The sequence below is a fragment of the Pongo abelii genome, chromosome 14 (genome assembly GCF_028885655.2).
Source record: "Pongo abelii isolate AG06213 chromosome 14, NHGRI_mPonAbe1-v2.0_pri, whole genome shotgun sequence".
Lineage (NCBI taxonomy): Eukaryota > Metazoa > Chordata > Mammalia > Primates > Hominidae > Pongo > Pongo abelii.
The window spans coordinates 97,499,744-97,514,129 of record NC_071999.2 but is presented as its reverse complement, the minus strand read 5'-3'; the positions used below and the strand labels follow the sequence as shown (position 1 = coordinate 97,514,129).

General features: G+C 39.8%; 1 protein-coding gene across 7 annotated transcripts in view; it reads right to left on the bottom strand.

Annotated features, from left to right (window-relative positions):
* GPC5 (glypican 5) overlaps window positions 1-3,520 on the bottom strand; it is a 1,453,242-nt gene extending 1,449,722 nt beyond the window's left edge. For 6 of the 7 annotated variants that reach the window (XM_054529150.2, XM_024231053.3, XM_063714991.1 and 3 more), the window contains exon 1: window positions 2,947-3,502. In XM_054529150.2, coding sequence (XP_054385125.1) covers window positions 2,947-3,109 — 163 coding nt within the window. In that variant the 5' untranslated portion in view covers window positions 3,110-3,502. Of the gene's footprint in view, window positions 1-2,946 lie in introns of all 7 variants that reach the window. The other variant, XM_063714990.1, reaches the window with a different exon arrangement.
* Between the last annotated feature and the right edge of the window lie 10,866 nt (window positions 3,521-14,386).

The following is a 14,386-nucleotide window of genomic DNA, read 5'->3' as shown; positions in this document are numbered from 1 at the left end:
TGAACTTCCCCTTTCTGAACTATCCTCTAAAAGAGGAAATACTGCATGTGTGAACAATGCACAATGCATGTGCAAAGAGAATTTTAATAGAAAAGCATTATCCCCATCCCCAATAAATAAAATAAAAATGAAAAGACCTTTAAAAGACACTTTGAGTAACAGTTCTTTTCTGAATAAAATAAACAAGAGCGAAGGGCACCTTGACTACTACTTAGAAAATAAAATCGGAACACAGGGAAATCTGTAATTCTAATCACATTTACACCTTCTCTCCTTTTTTACATTTCTCATCCAAACATCCTTAGGAGTTCAATAGGCTTAAAAGAATTGGAGCAGGGTAGAGAACAAAGGTGGGGGAATCTGAGAAACAGTTTAAATCACTGCTGTCACAATTTTAATAATTTCAATTTGGATAACATTTTTATCAGAAGAAGTAAAAGTCACAAAGGTAGGAAGAAACTAAAAACTTATTCTACCTGCTTATATTATACAAACTGCATTTTGGCTAGACATCTCAAGGATTAACCACTGTGAACAAGAAATGCAAGAAAGCAGCAAAAATATGTACTTCCAAAAAAAAATATCAAATTAAATGTGTTTGTTTTAGTCAGTGAAAGGGTATGTGCTAAATGAACAGATTTGTTAAAAGATATTACTATTTGTATTCTCATGTAGAAATGACTAAATTATGTTCTCTCTTGAGATTGAGGATAATCTTAGAAAATATGACAGTCAATTACCATATTCAATCATGTTAAATGTTGTAGATCATATATAAATACAAAAAGAAAGAAAACTATTTATTAACCATGTGGTATGTTTGTTCTACTCAATTTGGGATTGAGGGGTTTTTTTTTTAGAGAGATGAGAGGAATCGGTGTTTAAAAAACAGTTTAATATTTTGCTGAATTATTTGTAAAAGAATGACCAACAATACAGACACAAAACTTCAGAATTATATCAAATTCCTATATGAATGCCTTTTTTGGGGGGTGGATCTAAATCAGCATAGTACTTTTGTGTGACTTTTTCTTCGTGAAAATATTAAAGGAACTTAGCATTTCTTTTCACCAATACCACTGATGTCTCTAAGCCTCTTCTGTGAGTGCTCCCGTGATTCCTCCATCACCTTCAGCCACAGATTTAAAAAATCTGCTAGCAATGGGGAAACAATCCAGAGTGACTCAGAAAAGAAAGATTCCTTGTCGTCATGGCACTTTTTTGTGGGTCATGTGTATCAAATGCAAATAATTACAGTCATTTCCCTCTCCTTAAGACAGAGTTTTAGTTTTCCCTGACATCCTGGTAAGACACCGTCTCAGTGACTGATACTCTGGAAAGTTCATCTTCAAAAGAGATGAACACCCAATCAATGTGTTGCATTCAGCAGATACCAGAAATACTGAGATACCAGAGTGGAGTGAAATCAGGGCCTTACTGGGGAGAAGGGGCTGGCCATCAACATTCGGTGAACATAGCAGGCAAAGTTACAGTATTCGGGGACTAAAAATCTAATAATTCAGGTGAAGATCTCACATCATAACACTCTCACCACCCACACGCACAAACTCACTTTAGTTTTATCAGCAGCCAATAAAGTGAGATTTATTTCCTAATGAAAAGAATGCACTAAGAAAAATACAGATCTATAAGGCAATGTTTTGTTTGGGGATAGAAGAATCGCCCTAAACTGAGAATGTCGACTTTGTTTCAAGTAATACAGAAAAAGTACCTAGTACCAAACAGGTATACAAATAAATAAGTAGGTTTAAGACTGGTCATGTAAACTCAAATGGAGTCAATATTCCCGAATGCCTAGATTTTCTTTCTGGGATGACTTAAAATTGAGCAAAGCAATCAAGAAAAGCGGCTATAGCTCACACCTCCTCAGTGCTACAAGCAAGTCCCCCAACCCTGGAAATTAGGGATTTTAGACTTAAGCGTCCTCCGCAAGTTCTTTGTTCAAACAATAACCTCACGGATTCGTCTGTGTTGGCTTCATAGTCACAGCTAAAGGGATGCAAGGCTCTAGTGAGATCTTACTTAGCTCTAGACACCTGCTATTGCGTTTGACAGCTATGACCTATTCTTCCAGACAGAACCTACACTGGAACTCCCACCAGCAGAAGCAAATTGGTGCGGTGGACACGGGGAGCAGGGTTCGAAAGCACAGGCAAAAGGCGCTCACAGGAAGCAAGATCCACGCTGGCCACACAAACTGTATCTTTCCCTTTGGAACGCTGGTACATCTCATCCATGTCAAGTGACTCCCCAGTACGTTCGGTTTGATCGCCTGTTGCCCTAACACTTTGCAGGCTAAAAACTACCTTGGTGCTGGGAGACACACTGGGTGGTTGGGTTTCCTCCAAGCAGGGCTTGATGCGAGGGCACAGAGGGGCAGCTAAGGGTCACGTCTCTGGGTGCACAGGGTCCAAGTCCTAATTACAGAGGAGACCGGCTGCCCTTGTCTGTGCCCCATTATCCAGCAAAGGGGTATATCGCAGGTTTGTGATTTTTAGTACCAAACTTGGGGCGATCAATTCAATTCCCTCCACCTTATGAGAAAGCAGCAAACCAAAATCCCCGGTGAGGCACTAGGGAAATTCCTACTCCGAAGAGAAACGCAGTTAGACTGCGTGTCCCCCACGCCCTGATGTCTGCTTTCCTGGTTCCTTCCAACTCATCCTCCAAGGAGAAGGGAGCCGGGCGGGAAGCAGATGCCCAGAACGGGGCTTCGTCGCAGGCGTGGTTGGGGGTCCCCAGAGCTGCGCTGCGCTGCACTCAGGCTATCCGCACCAAGCATCCCCGGAGGCCTCCCCGGGATTCACCCTGCGCGGCTGCAGGGCCCGAAAGGTCATCTTCCCACGAGTGCCACCAAGGGAGCCTGGGGGAGCGAAGGCCGGGCTCAGACGCCCCCCGTCCAGCGACCCCCTCATTGTCCCTTACCTGCCCGCGGCGAATCCGGCAGCCCCCTGACAGCTCCCAGCAGCCGCCACTGGAAAAGTTTCCGAACTTCTTCGCAGGTCTGCACGCCCTCGCTGCGGGCGGACCCAACCAGGGCCAAGAGGAGGAGGCAGCGAAAGCCCACAGGCCAGGTCTGTGACTCCATCCTCGCCGTCCTGGTCCCCTTTACCCCCCAGTGGACCCCACTCGCCCTGCGCTCCCTGGCTGAGCTGCAGGCGTGGAAGACACAGCAGCCGAGGCTCTCGAGCGGTGCGAGCCGGCTGCGGGGTGTACGGACCGCCCGCGGGCACCGGCTTCACCTGGGAGCACTTAGCTCTTCCCGGAGGAAGCTCTGAGCTGAGACACCAGAGTTTTCCAGCTGAGCACCGTCTGGTCTTCTTCCCCAGCCGAGACGAGTGGGCGGCTGGGCGGGGCGAAGAAAACTAGTGGAGCCGCAGGGAGCCCGCAAGCATCCGCTCTGGCCACCACTGCGGCAGCTGCCGCCGCTGCCCGGCTCGGATCGCAGCCGCTAACCTGGGATGTGCCCGCTCGCTGCGCTCTGCGGAAGCCCCGCCCCGCACTCCCCGCCCCGCGGACAGGCCACGCCCCCGCCACGCCCCCGGCGCGCTGTCCCGCTCCGCACCCGCTGAGATGCTGTCACACTCGGTCCAGGGCTGAAGACTCGGAGCAACATCGATGCAAATAAATAAAACGAAACCCGGGCCTCGCTCTCCCAGTCCTTTCTGGGGAAGAATCATCTGATAAAAACAGAGGATGTATAAATACGATCAGAGAAGACAAGAGATGAGAAACACCAACTGGAACTAAGAAATATCTATGTAATCAAGGTCCTCAATACATAGGAATTTGTATTCTAATTGCATTAAATAGAATCTGGACATAATACAAAAGGCAAAACCTATTTACGGTTAAAGATCTCAATTGAGAGACTTCATAACACTTAGATTTTTAAAAAGTGCACATGAGAAGTTATTTTTTTAAATTGCTTTGTTTTACTGCTTAGGAACATTTTTCTATAACATGATTTTCCGAAAGAAGGTATAAGAATTACAATCAAACTTTATCCCATTCTTATCACAATGAAATCTAGTTTTAAGTCTCTTATCACCATTTAGCATCATATTTTACTTCAGCACTTTGTATCTGTGGAGCCTCTCTGAGCTTTACCACTTCTGAAATTTCTTTAAAATATTTTTCAGAGAGCAACTAAGTTAAGAGTGCTCAGGGGAGTTCCTCACAAGGAATATAGAAAAATAAATACTTTAAGCAATTTTAAAATGGCAAAGGGATTTAATCAATTTACAGTTTATAAGAGGAATGCATTATACACCATAAACCAAAGGGCAGGTGCATTTTGTAAATGTGATTGACTCAACAACTAAGCCTGTAAGAGTGTCTCAATCTACAGCCACTTGAAAAGAGTACTCCTTCTGTAAAATAAACTAGTTAAAAGCATCAGGCAGAGGGGACAATGAATGCTTTAACCACTTTAAGGAATTTCATCTCAAATTTGAACCCTTATCAAGAGATAGTAGTGAAAAACTTTATGTCTTACTGAAGACTTTTAATGAACAATTAATATCAAAGGCAGCACTTTCAGCAGTGTATCACTTGCTTTAAAACCATTCCAAGGCAATGGCTGAGACACTGCTTCAGAGTGAAATCATGCTACTTGGTGTTTGGCATCAGTTTTCTGAATATGAGATTTTGTTTCAAAGGGCAGTGCTCTTCATGAATCTCTTCTTCTCTAACCACCAAGCATGGAAAGATTGCCTGGAAGCCAGCTATATCTATGAAAAGAAACAAGAAAAACCATGAGAATGTATATAGTGCTTATGGGCCAGATAATATTCTAAGTATTTTATGGAAATGAATTCACTCATGTAATCTTTATAACAACCTTATAAAGTAGTTACTACTATTATCATTCACAGATGAGGAAACAGGAACAGAGAGGTGAAGTGACTTACTGAATGCCTAAGGTAAGTGACAAAGCCAGAAATCAAACTGAGGCTTCTAAATCCAGACCGCATGCTCTTCTCCAGAGGCTCTCCTTGACTATTGACTATTCTGTGGTACACAAAAACCCATCAGGTTTCGCCAAAGGGCTTTGGGCAGCAACACCAAGGGCTGTTTATTCATTTAGCAGATTTTTTACTAGTAAATATGCATAATTTCTATCTATATAACTGTATTCTACTAGAATTATGTGTATCCCTATATAAGGCTAATAAATTCCCAAGTTTTTCTAAAACATCTTTATTGTTACCAAGATCTCTCTTTGATAGATTTGATCATCATAGACTCTTAACAGCAAAAACATCCTTAAATTACCATCTAACCCATTAACTGGAATCTCTAAAACAGTGTGTCTTGCAAGGATAAAAATCATAAACACAACTGAGTATTGATGGTTCAGTAAAAGCTAATCGACTAATACATATTGGTTGAACACATACAATTTTTTTAACCACTATTCTAGGCTTAACAGGAGTTTAAAGAGACATGCAAGCAAGTTTTCTCAGTGATTTTATAAGTTAACAAAACAGGTGGGAGGTCATTTATAGAAATGCCATAGGAACTAATGAGAATATAGTTAGTCTGTATAAAATATCTCCATTAACAAAAAATAAATGTATTTTCCTTCTACCTCTTATCCATAACTGCTAGCAAAGGGGATGAGCCAGCATATGGCCTGGAAGGACATCCTGTCCTATTAGTATCCCTACGCCCACCACGCAAGGCAACAGTATGCCTGCTACTGAAGCTACCAAGCTTCAAGACAAGTTTTCTAGTTCCACTCAGAATACAATGCCACGATCCCTTTTATAAGAAGAACATTCTAGAGCAACCTCTGCAAATTGTACCATAACTAGCCTTTTATTCAATTTACTGGTAAACATTACAAATGAAGCTAGGGAAAACTTTCCATAATTTGATAGTTATAATGCCTTATTTTACAAAATGTATTTTAAAAAAGTATTGAATGTCTTTTATGTAATAGGCATTGTGCTTTGCTTTCGAAATACTAATACCCTTGGATAGGAGAATCTTTAAATGGTCATTATTTAAAATACACCTTAGTAATATTCTAAATCCAAAACTTCCCTGATACTTTCTATGTAACTGTTTATATGTTTATAGTTTGTCAACTTAGGACCTTGTAAAGAGAAATAAAAAACCTCGGCCGGGTGCGATGGTTCACGCCTGTAATCCCAGCACTTTGGGAGGCTGACGCAGGTGGATCACGAGGTCAGGAGATCGAGACCATCTGGCCAACATGGTGAAACTCCATCTCTACTAAAAATGTGAAAATTAGCTGGGTGTGGTGGCCCATGCCTGTAATCCCAGCTACTCAAGAGGCTGAGGCAGGAGAATCGCTTGAACCCAGGAGGCAGAGATTGCAGTGAGCCCAGATCACGCCACAGCACTCCAGCCTGGGGGACAGAGTGAGACTCCATCCCACAAAAAAAAAAAAAAACCCTCCAGTGTGGTTTAGGTGATTTAATGATATCACAGAGTCTTCAACCCTGACTATTCTTTTAGGCTAAGATTGGCCACTAATTAGTTTACCCTCAGGAGCTGATTTGGGTAACTTTTATACCCAGTCAATGACAAGAGCTAAGATTTATTAAGCACTTACAGATATTATCTCATTTAACATTTCAACCATTCCATGAGACAGTTACTATTATATACTACTGAGAAAACTGAAGTACAAAGTGATTAAATAACCTTCCAGAAATCCTGATAAGAGCCCAAATGCAAACCAGGCTTCATAATTTCTGTACCCCTTTAGTCACTACCCTCGCCTGCCTGACAAGCCAGACACCTGGTTTGTGGCCTCTTGAACTCAACCTATCATATAAATATAAACTCTGGTACTTGCAGCTATCCATGTGGACAACCGGCTGAACACCTTGGTTATAGTGGCCCAGAGCCCTGCATTGGCTTCAACGATGGCCTGATAGTACCTCACTGACGTGCAGCTGGCCAAGGTACTACCTGCTCCTACTTCCTACCTCCACTAAGCTTTTAACTAGGAGAACTGTTTTGCAAGCACTAAAATCCCACGAACTGCCTTGACATCTTTGAGCCTCACAGGTCCCTAGCTATGAGTTCTCCTGCTCTGGCCAGATATGCTCCCTACCCAGAAGGAAAGGCTTGCTTGCTGGCTACCTCCCTTAGCTGGACCAGCTCCATCCCACCCTGTCTTCAACCTAATGGCTTTCACCTCCCTTCAGAGCAATTATTCCAACAAGATAATCACATCCTCCTGTGGGAACCAAGGGGTCCTCCTTGCAACACACCATCTTCTTGTTACTACAAAGCTTGCCTCCCACAACACATGCAGGTTCACTCAGCTCCCAAATGAAGCCCCTCCTGCCCTGTATGGCCCTGCATGGCATGTGGTAGCCTTCTCCCCTGGGCTGTGAGTATGTGTGACTAACAAACTGCCGTAAATCTCATCTGTCCAGTCTTGTGTGTTTGATCGTCTCGTGTAATTTACAAAGGGGGATCCCTCTTTCATCAACTGGGTGAAAAGCAGGTTGTCAGAGAAAGAATATCCTTAATACAAATAACTTCCACTTCATTATTTCCAAGAAACTGCTGACTTTTGTCTTGCCCTACCTTCTCTCTCCCTCCGATGTAGGCTCTAAGCCGTTGGTTGCACAATAAAGAGAACCAAGTTGGAGGTCAGCCCGAGCTGCCCCAGTAATGAATTTCTGCCACCAAGTAACCAGGAGTAAATTGAGTAATACTCCCCTGAAATCTCCTCTAGTGAAGATAGTAATGGTTCTGTTAAAAATAAATAAATAAATAAAAATCACCACCGGGCACAGTAGCTCTCGCCTGTAATCTCAGCACTTTGGGAGGCTGAGGCAGGAGGATCACTTGAGCCCAGGAATTTGAGACCAGCCTGGGCAACATAGGGAAACCCTGTCTCTACAAAAATTCCAAAAAAAAATGGCCAGGCATAATGGCACATGCCTGTAAGCCCCAGCAACTTGGGAGGCTGAAGTAGGAGGATCGCTTGAGCCCAGGAGGTTGAGGCTGCAGTGAGCCATGTTCGCACCACTGCATTCCAGCCTGGGTAACAGTGTGAGACCCTGTCTCAAAAGAAACGAAAAAAGAAGAGAGGAGAGGCGAGGTGAGGCGAGGCAAGGCGAGGTGAGGAGAGAAGGGAAGGCTGCCTAAAGGAGAGAATACACCGCAAATAAAATACTCAAAACCAGACACCAAACTGAAATTAACATGACAGTCAGTGGGAATCTTTGATCAGCACTTTCAAAAATCACACACACACACACGTGTCAGTATACCACTAATGTGTATATACACACACATGTGTGTCTGTATACCACTAACCTATATTTTCAATTTGAAAATCCTCACCTTATAATCATCAGTACGTTTATCAATGATTTTTAAATATTTTAGATGTACTTATGTCATTATCTCATAGTGAGTGTGCTTCAAGGCAAAGACAATGTTAACTATTTCACAAAAAGCCTTAAATAAATACTGTTCCTGTGTGAAAATTTCAAAAGTATTTTGTACTATCTTTAATTTTACATGTTTTATATTTGCAATTTCTAATGAAAGACATTTCATTTCTTTCAGAGAACTTATGGAGAAATAAAAATAATAGTTGCTTTCAAAAAGAGAATGTAAAGTACTAGAAAGAACACTAGGAAAAGAAACCAGCAACAGTCAATGATTTTATGAAACCAAATGTCTTCAAATAATTTTCTTCTAGTCTATAATGTAAGAATGTGAAAACCGTGTCCCTCAAAGTTGCAATATACATTGCATGTGTAAATTGTATGTATAATTACAACATAATGGAAATGAATATACTATACATTTCTCTCACTTTCAAATGTTGGTTTTGCACCAACTATTTTTGGTTTCCAAATAGTGAAATTCACATCCAGAATTTCATTGTATCATTAATTATATCAACAACTTAAGGAAAAATAATTATATTAACCAATAAATCCAGTTGTTAACTACATGAAATACATAATCTTGCTTAGGTGAATGTTTCCCAGAAATTAAACTAGGGAAAAAGTCTCTAACCTTTATAAGATTGTATACCTAATGTTGCTGGCTGTTTAACCTGAGAACTAAGGGGCCACAAGAGTTTATCTGCCAGATAATAAGCCTTCTGAGGTCAAGTGAGCCAGCAAATATCCACCTCTACCCTCTGTAGTCATTGCATAACTTTATTGAATGAATTTGGCTGCTATAAGGTTGATAATCTCATGTGTCCTATGTTATCTTTGTTAAAATATTTGATTCTTTTTTAAGCAGCAGTCCACTTTTTAACTTCACTTAATCCCCAAATTATTATATTACTTTCAAGGTGGAAAATTCACTATCTGATAGAATAGTATCAATAAACATCTTCAAAACCAGGTTGTAATTTCTCAAGCTATTTGCGGATCACTGCATCTTCTAGATTTGACTTTCAGTAAATCTTTAATGTCTGTTTCACTTCTTGTCATTACTTTTTATGATTAAAAATTTGAGGTAGATGTTTTAAAATGTTAATGTTACTACTAAAAGAATTATTGAATCAAGAGTTAAAGAATTATTTTCCTAATTGATTTCCTGCAACTTTGACATTATAATATCTTAAATATTAATATAGTCAGATAAAATTACTTTTAATGCTAGTTATCAAATATTCTCCAGAATGGGCATTCATTATCTGTGTCGCTTTGGTGGTTGTTAAAACCACTCTGATATTCCCTTTACTTACTATGTAAAATGAGGGGAAAATACAACGTCTATGTTATAATGTTGATCGGGTTAACTGAGATAATATATGTGAAGTATTTTATACAATTCTTGGATTATGTGACCAGTCAATAACTAGACATTATTCTTCTTCCCCACTTGAAAAAAAATACCTGCCATTAATTTGTGCTCTATTAGTTACATCCTAGAGGTATTTAAGGTAATAAGCCCTCTCCTCTAAACTCAATAACAATTCAAAAGTAAAACCTCTTGCCCTCCCCATATTTGTAATATGGTTCTTTCATGTCATATAGCAGTTATGCACCTATCAAACTACTTTTTTGAGTAATGGAACAAATGAGCAGCATCTCAACTCAACGTAGGTACAGGAGATTTTAAGTTGCTCAAGGTCATGAGCTAAAAGTCATTTTTAAAGGTAAAAGAGTCACTCTTCTCTGAACATAATGAGCACTTAGAGCAGGATCTGGAAACTAATTATCATCAGCTTTTTAAGATGCAAAATGTAGACACTCTCCTAATAATTAAGCCTTATAATTGATAATTATCTTTGATTAATGAGTAGGAAGTTCTTCCAGAGGCTTTCGCTGCTGTGTACCATTGTCATAATTGATCTTTAATTGTTCCATGTAAGAATCCCTTTTATCATATGTTTAATCTTTGCTATTTATAAATAAGGACCATGTACCACACTTATTAACTCTCCCTAGATGTAATATTACTTTACAATTGTCTTTCCAATTTAATTAATATTCAGCCTAATTCTTTACATTTGCATATGAAAAGGTACAAGCAGTTCATGCTCTCAAGCAGAAAGGAGAAACCCTTTGCTCTGACCAATTTTGAATTCTCTTCTTGATCCAAATTTTGAGAGAAGAGAGAACAATACTCTCTCTGGATATGCCAGAGGAGACTGTACATCACTGCCATCTTTCTGCTTCTGGATAATGTATTTAGGCCCTTCTTATCTTAGGAAAATATGTATCATTTCGTCTGGGCTCTCTTTCCTATATAGCATCCTAGTTTTTCCTCACTTTCCTTTTCCTGCCAATATTTCCAAATGATCTAACTGCTTTCCTGATCTCTGTACATCAGATTAGTCCAAAACCACAAGGCCAACTTTTTTCATATATCTGCTGAGTCTGACATTGCTAAACACTCTCATAAAGTTTCTGTCCCCTTCAGCTTTCCTGAAAACTCACTGTCCTTGGTCTTCTCCTAGCTCTCCAACATTTCTTTGTCTATTCTTTTGCCTATTTTCCACCTTTCCCCTGCCTCCAAATTTCCCAAGCCTTATGCCCTAGGCCTTGCTTTTCTACTTATTCTTCCTAGGAAGGTGTCCTGGGTTGAATAGTTTCCCCTCAAAATTCATGTCCACCCATGCATTTTGAATATCAGAATGTTACTTTATTTGGAACTGGGATCTTTGCAGGTGTAATTAATTAAGGATCTTAAGATGAAATCATCCCAGATTTAAATCCAATGACTGGTGTCCTTATAAGAGGAGATATGAGATGGAGGCAAAGATTAGAGTGATTCAGCTGCAACCCAAAAAATTCCAAGGATTGCTGACAACCACCTGACGTTAAGAGAGGAATAAGCCTGATGTGGTATTTGGTTTTCTGTCCCTGCGTTAGTTTGCTGAGGATAACTGGGTGATGGGTTGATAGGTGCAGTAAACCACCATGGCACATGTTTGCCTGTGTAACAAATCCGCACATCATGCACATGTAATCCCAGAACTTAAAATAAAATTTTTTAAAAAAGAGGAATGAGACAGCTCTTCCCTCAGAGCCTCCAGGAGGAACCAACTCTGCCGACATTTTGATTTCAGACCTATGGATATTTCTGGAAACTTGAAAGAATACAATTCTGTGTTAAGCCCCCAAGTTTGTGGGTCTGGCAGCCCTAGAAAATGAATACTGAGGGCTTATGCCTTCACCTCTAGCATCTGTGCTAAATATCCAGAGACGTTTCTCTCTAGGTCTGGCCTCTTATCTACCCCATCTGCTTTTTAATTTGGGTATTCTACCATCATCTCAAACTCTATTTTTAACAAAGGGATGTTATTATCTTCTCCCCGGTTCACACTCTCCTTTATCCATTGTTAAACTTATTGACAAATACAAGAGCCTGAGGTTTGTTCTTTTTGTTAATAAAATCATCCGTGCTAAACCAGAATGTTCGCATTCTTTCTCCTTTATTACCTCTATGTAATATAAATTACATGACTTATCAAGTTATCCACTTATCTCTCATTTTCATCTTCTTCATTCCAACTTCCCCACCCTTTCTCTTTAAATTACCAGTGGATTGCACTAGTCCCCAGAGTGGGGTCATCAACTACACTGTCTTTCTGGTCTAAATCATTCTCCCTCCTAGGCCCATGTCAGTCCATTTGCATCAGGCTTTTACATTAATATATATATGCTACATAATATATTTAGTATATTATAAATATGCTAAAAATGCTAATTGGTTGTTTCTAGTTTATTATATATAATATATATTATATACATATGTATATATTAGTGTAATGTATATTGGTGGCAAACCAGAGTCTAGCATCTACCTCTGTATTTCTTCAAATATAGTTCAGGGAATGCCAGTAACATATTCACTTGGAGTATTAGAATGCAGATTCCTGGGTCTTATCCAAAATCAGATTCTTGGTTTGGGATCCACAGCTATTCTCATAAAATTCTCATGAAAGCTCAACATTTAAATGTATTGAGTTCCCTTTACTTTTATCTAAATTCACTCTTCTTCCTACATAAACTCTCTGTTTCTTCTGGAGGCAGAAAAATCCACCACTTATCTTCCCTAAAATGTACCTTGCTCATTTCAACTTGAAGCATCACTTAAGCCTGGAATACTTCCTTTTTGCTCTCCACCTCTCTTTCGTTGAAAGCTCCACTCAAGTTGCTTACTCATCACAAGGAATTTTCCAGCCATGCAACTCCACACTATTCTCTTCCACCTCTGGGTTCCTATCACATGTTATTGTGCCAGTTACTATGTACTGATTAATTATATGTCATTATTTAGGTAAACATGCCATTATAGGTTTGTTTCTTTAAGAAAATCTTAAGCTGCTCCAGATTCTGCACAGGATCTAGCGCATACCAGGAACTCAGTAAATGTTTTCTAAATTAGTGCTTGAAAGAAAGGCCAGGGACAGCATCTTGAAAAGCTCACAAATGCATATAGGACACTCAGATGTAGACAACCTTGTTAGGAAGTACACTAATGGGGATGGATACTTATACTCCTATTCGTTCCACTTGAGTACAACTACGAAAGTTGACTGATGATAATGTAACAATGATACCATGTCTTATATTTGATTTTCAGGAATGTGAGAGCAGATAACCAGGCTTAAACTATTAAAGTTATATTTTCTACTAGTCTAATAGCCACTGAATTATTGTTAATGCAACAAAACTGGACGAACAAGCTAAAGAAATAATTACGTTGATAAAAGTACAATTTAAAAATTAAAACCATATCTGTATTCATTATTCACTTCTAAATATAAATCACTGCATTCATTCTGACCAATATTTATTGAGCATTGTTATGTATTATGCAAATCAAAATATTGATTACCTGGCCCATGGCACACTACCCATGGAAATTAAACATAGAATGATCTCTATTGCTCTTTACGAAGAATAAAGCGTAAATATTCTGCAGAGAAATATCTACAATACACATATTCTACCAGCCTGCTTTATTTTCTTAAATCCATATCAATGTAAATAGACACAATGATACTTTAAGAAACTTTCTTTTTTTCTGAGACAGAGTCTTGCTCTGTCACCCAGGCTAGAGTGCAGTGGCATGATCTCAGCTCACAGCAGCCTTCATCTCGCAGGCTCAGGTGATCCTTCTCCCTCAGCCTCCCAAGTTGCTGGGACTACAGGCCTGCACCACTACACCAGATAACTTTTTTTTTTTTTTTTTTTTTTTAGTAGAGACTAGGTCTCCCTATGTTGCCCAGGCTGGTCTTGAACTACTGAACTCAAGTAATGTTCCCACCTCAGCCTCCCAAAGTGCTGGGATTACAGGCATGAGCCACCAAGCCTAGCAAGAAACTTTGTCTACAAAGCAACATATGTTTTTAAACTGTGCCTTGGCTTTCACTAATTAGCATATTCCTCTCTCAGAAAAAAGGTGTAATATATATTACAAACTTCAGAATTCAAAACACATTCCTTGCATTCTCTTGTCCTTATTCTCACTTTGGAGATGTTACATGCAGAAAATTTGGGAAAACAATCATACTAGCTCTCCCCAATATCACCTCTGCTCACACATTTAATATAGTGAATGTTTCCTCAGAATCCAAGAAGCATTACCTAAACCATTCATTCAGAGCAAACCCCACTGACTTCTGTATCAACTCTCAGTATGCCCTGAATCACTTCAATGATACTTTGAAACATCAAAGCACTTATATACATGCCAGGCTCTATTCCAAGCACAGAATTAGGGATGCAGAGCTGGATCAAATATAGTCCCTGCCCTCAAAAAAAGGTACAATTCTGAAAACTAGAAAGGCACAAAAACAAATACGGACCACAAAGGGTTACAGATGTCCTAATCAGAATATTCAAAGAAAGGCCACAACACCTTCACAAAGCATGAAGCCTGA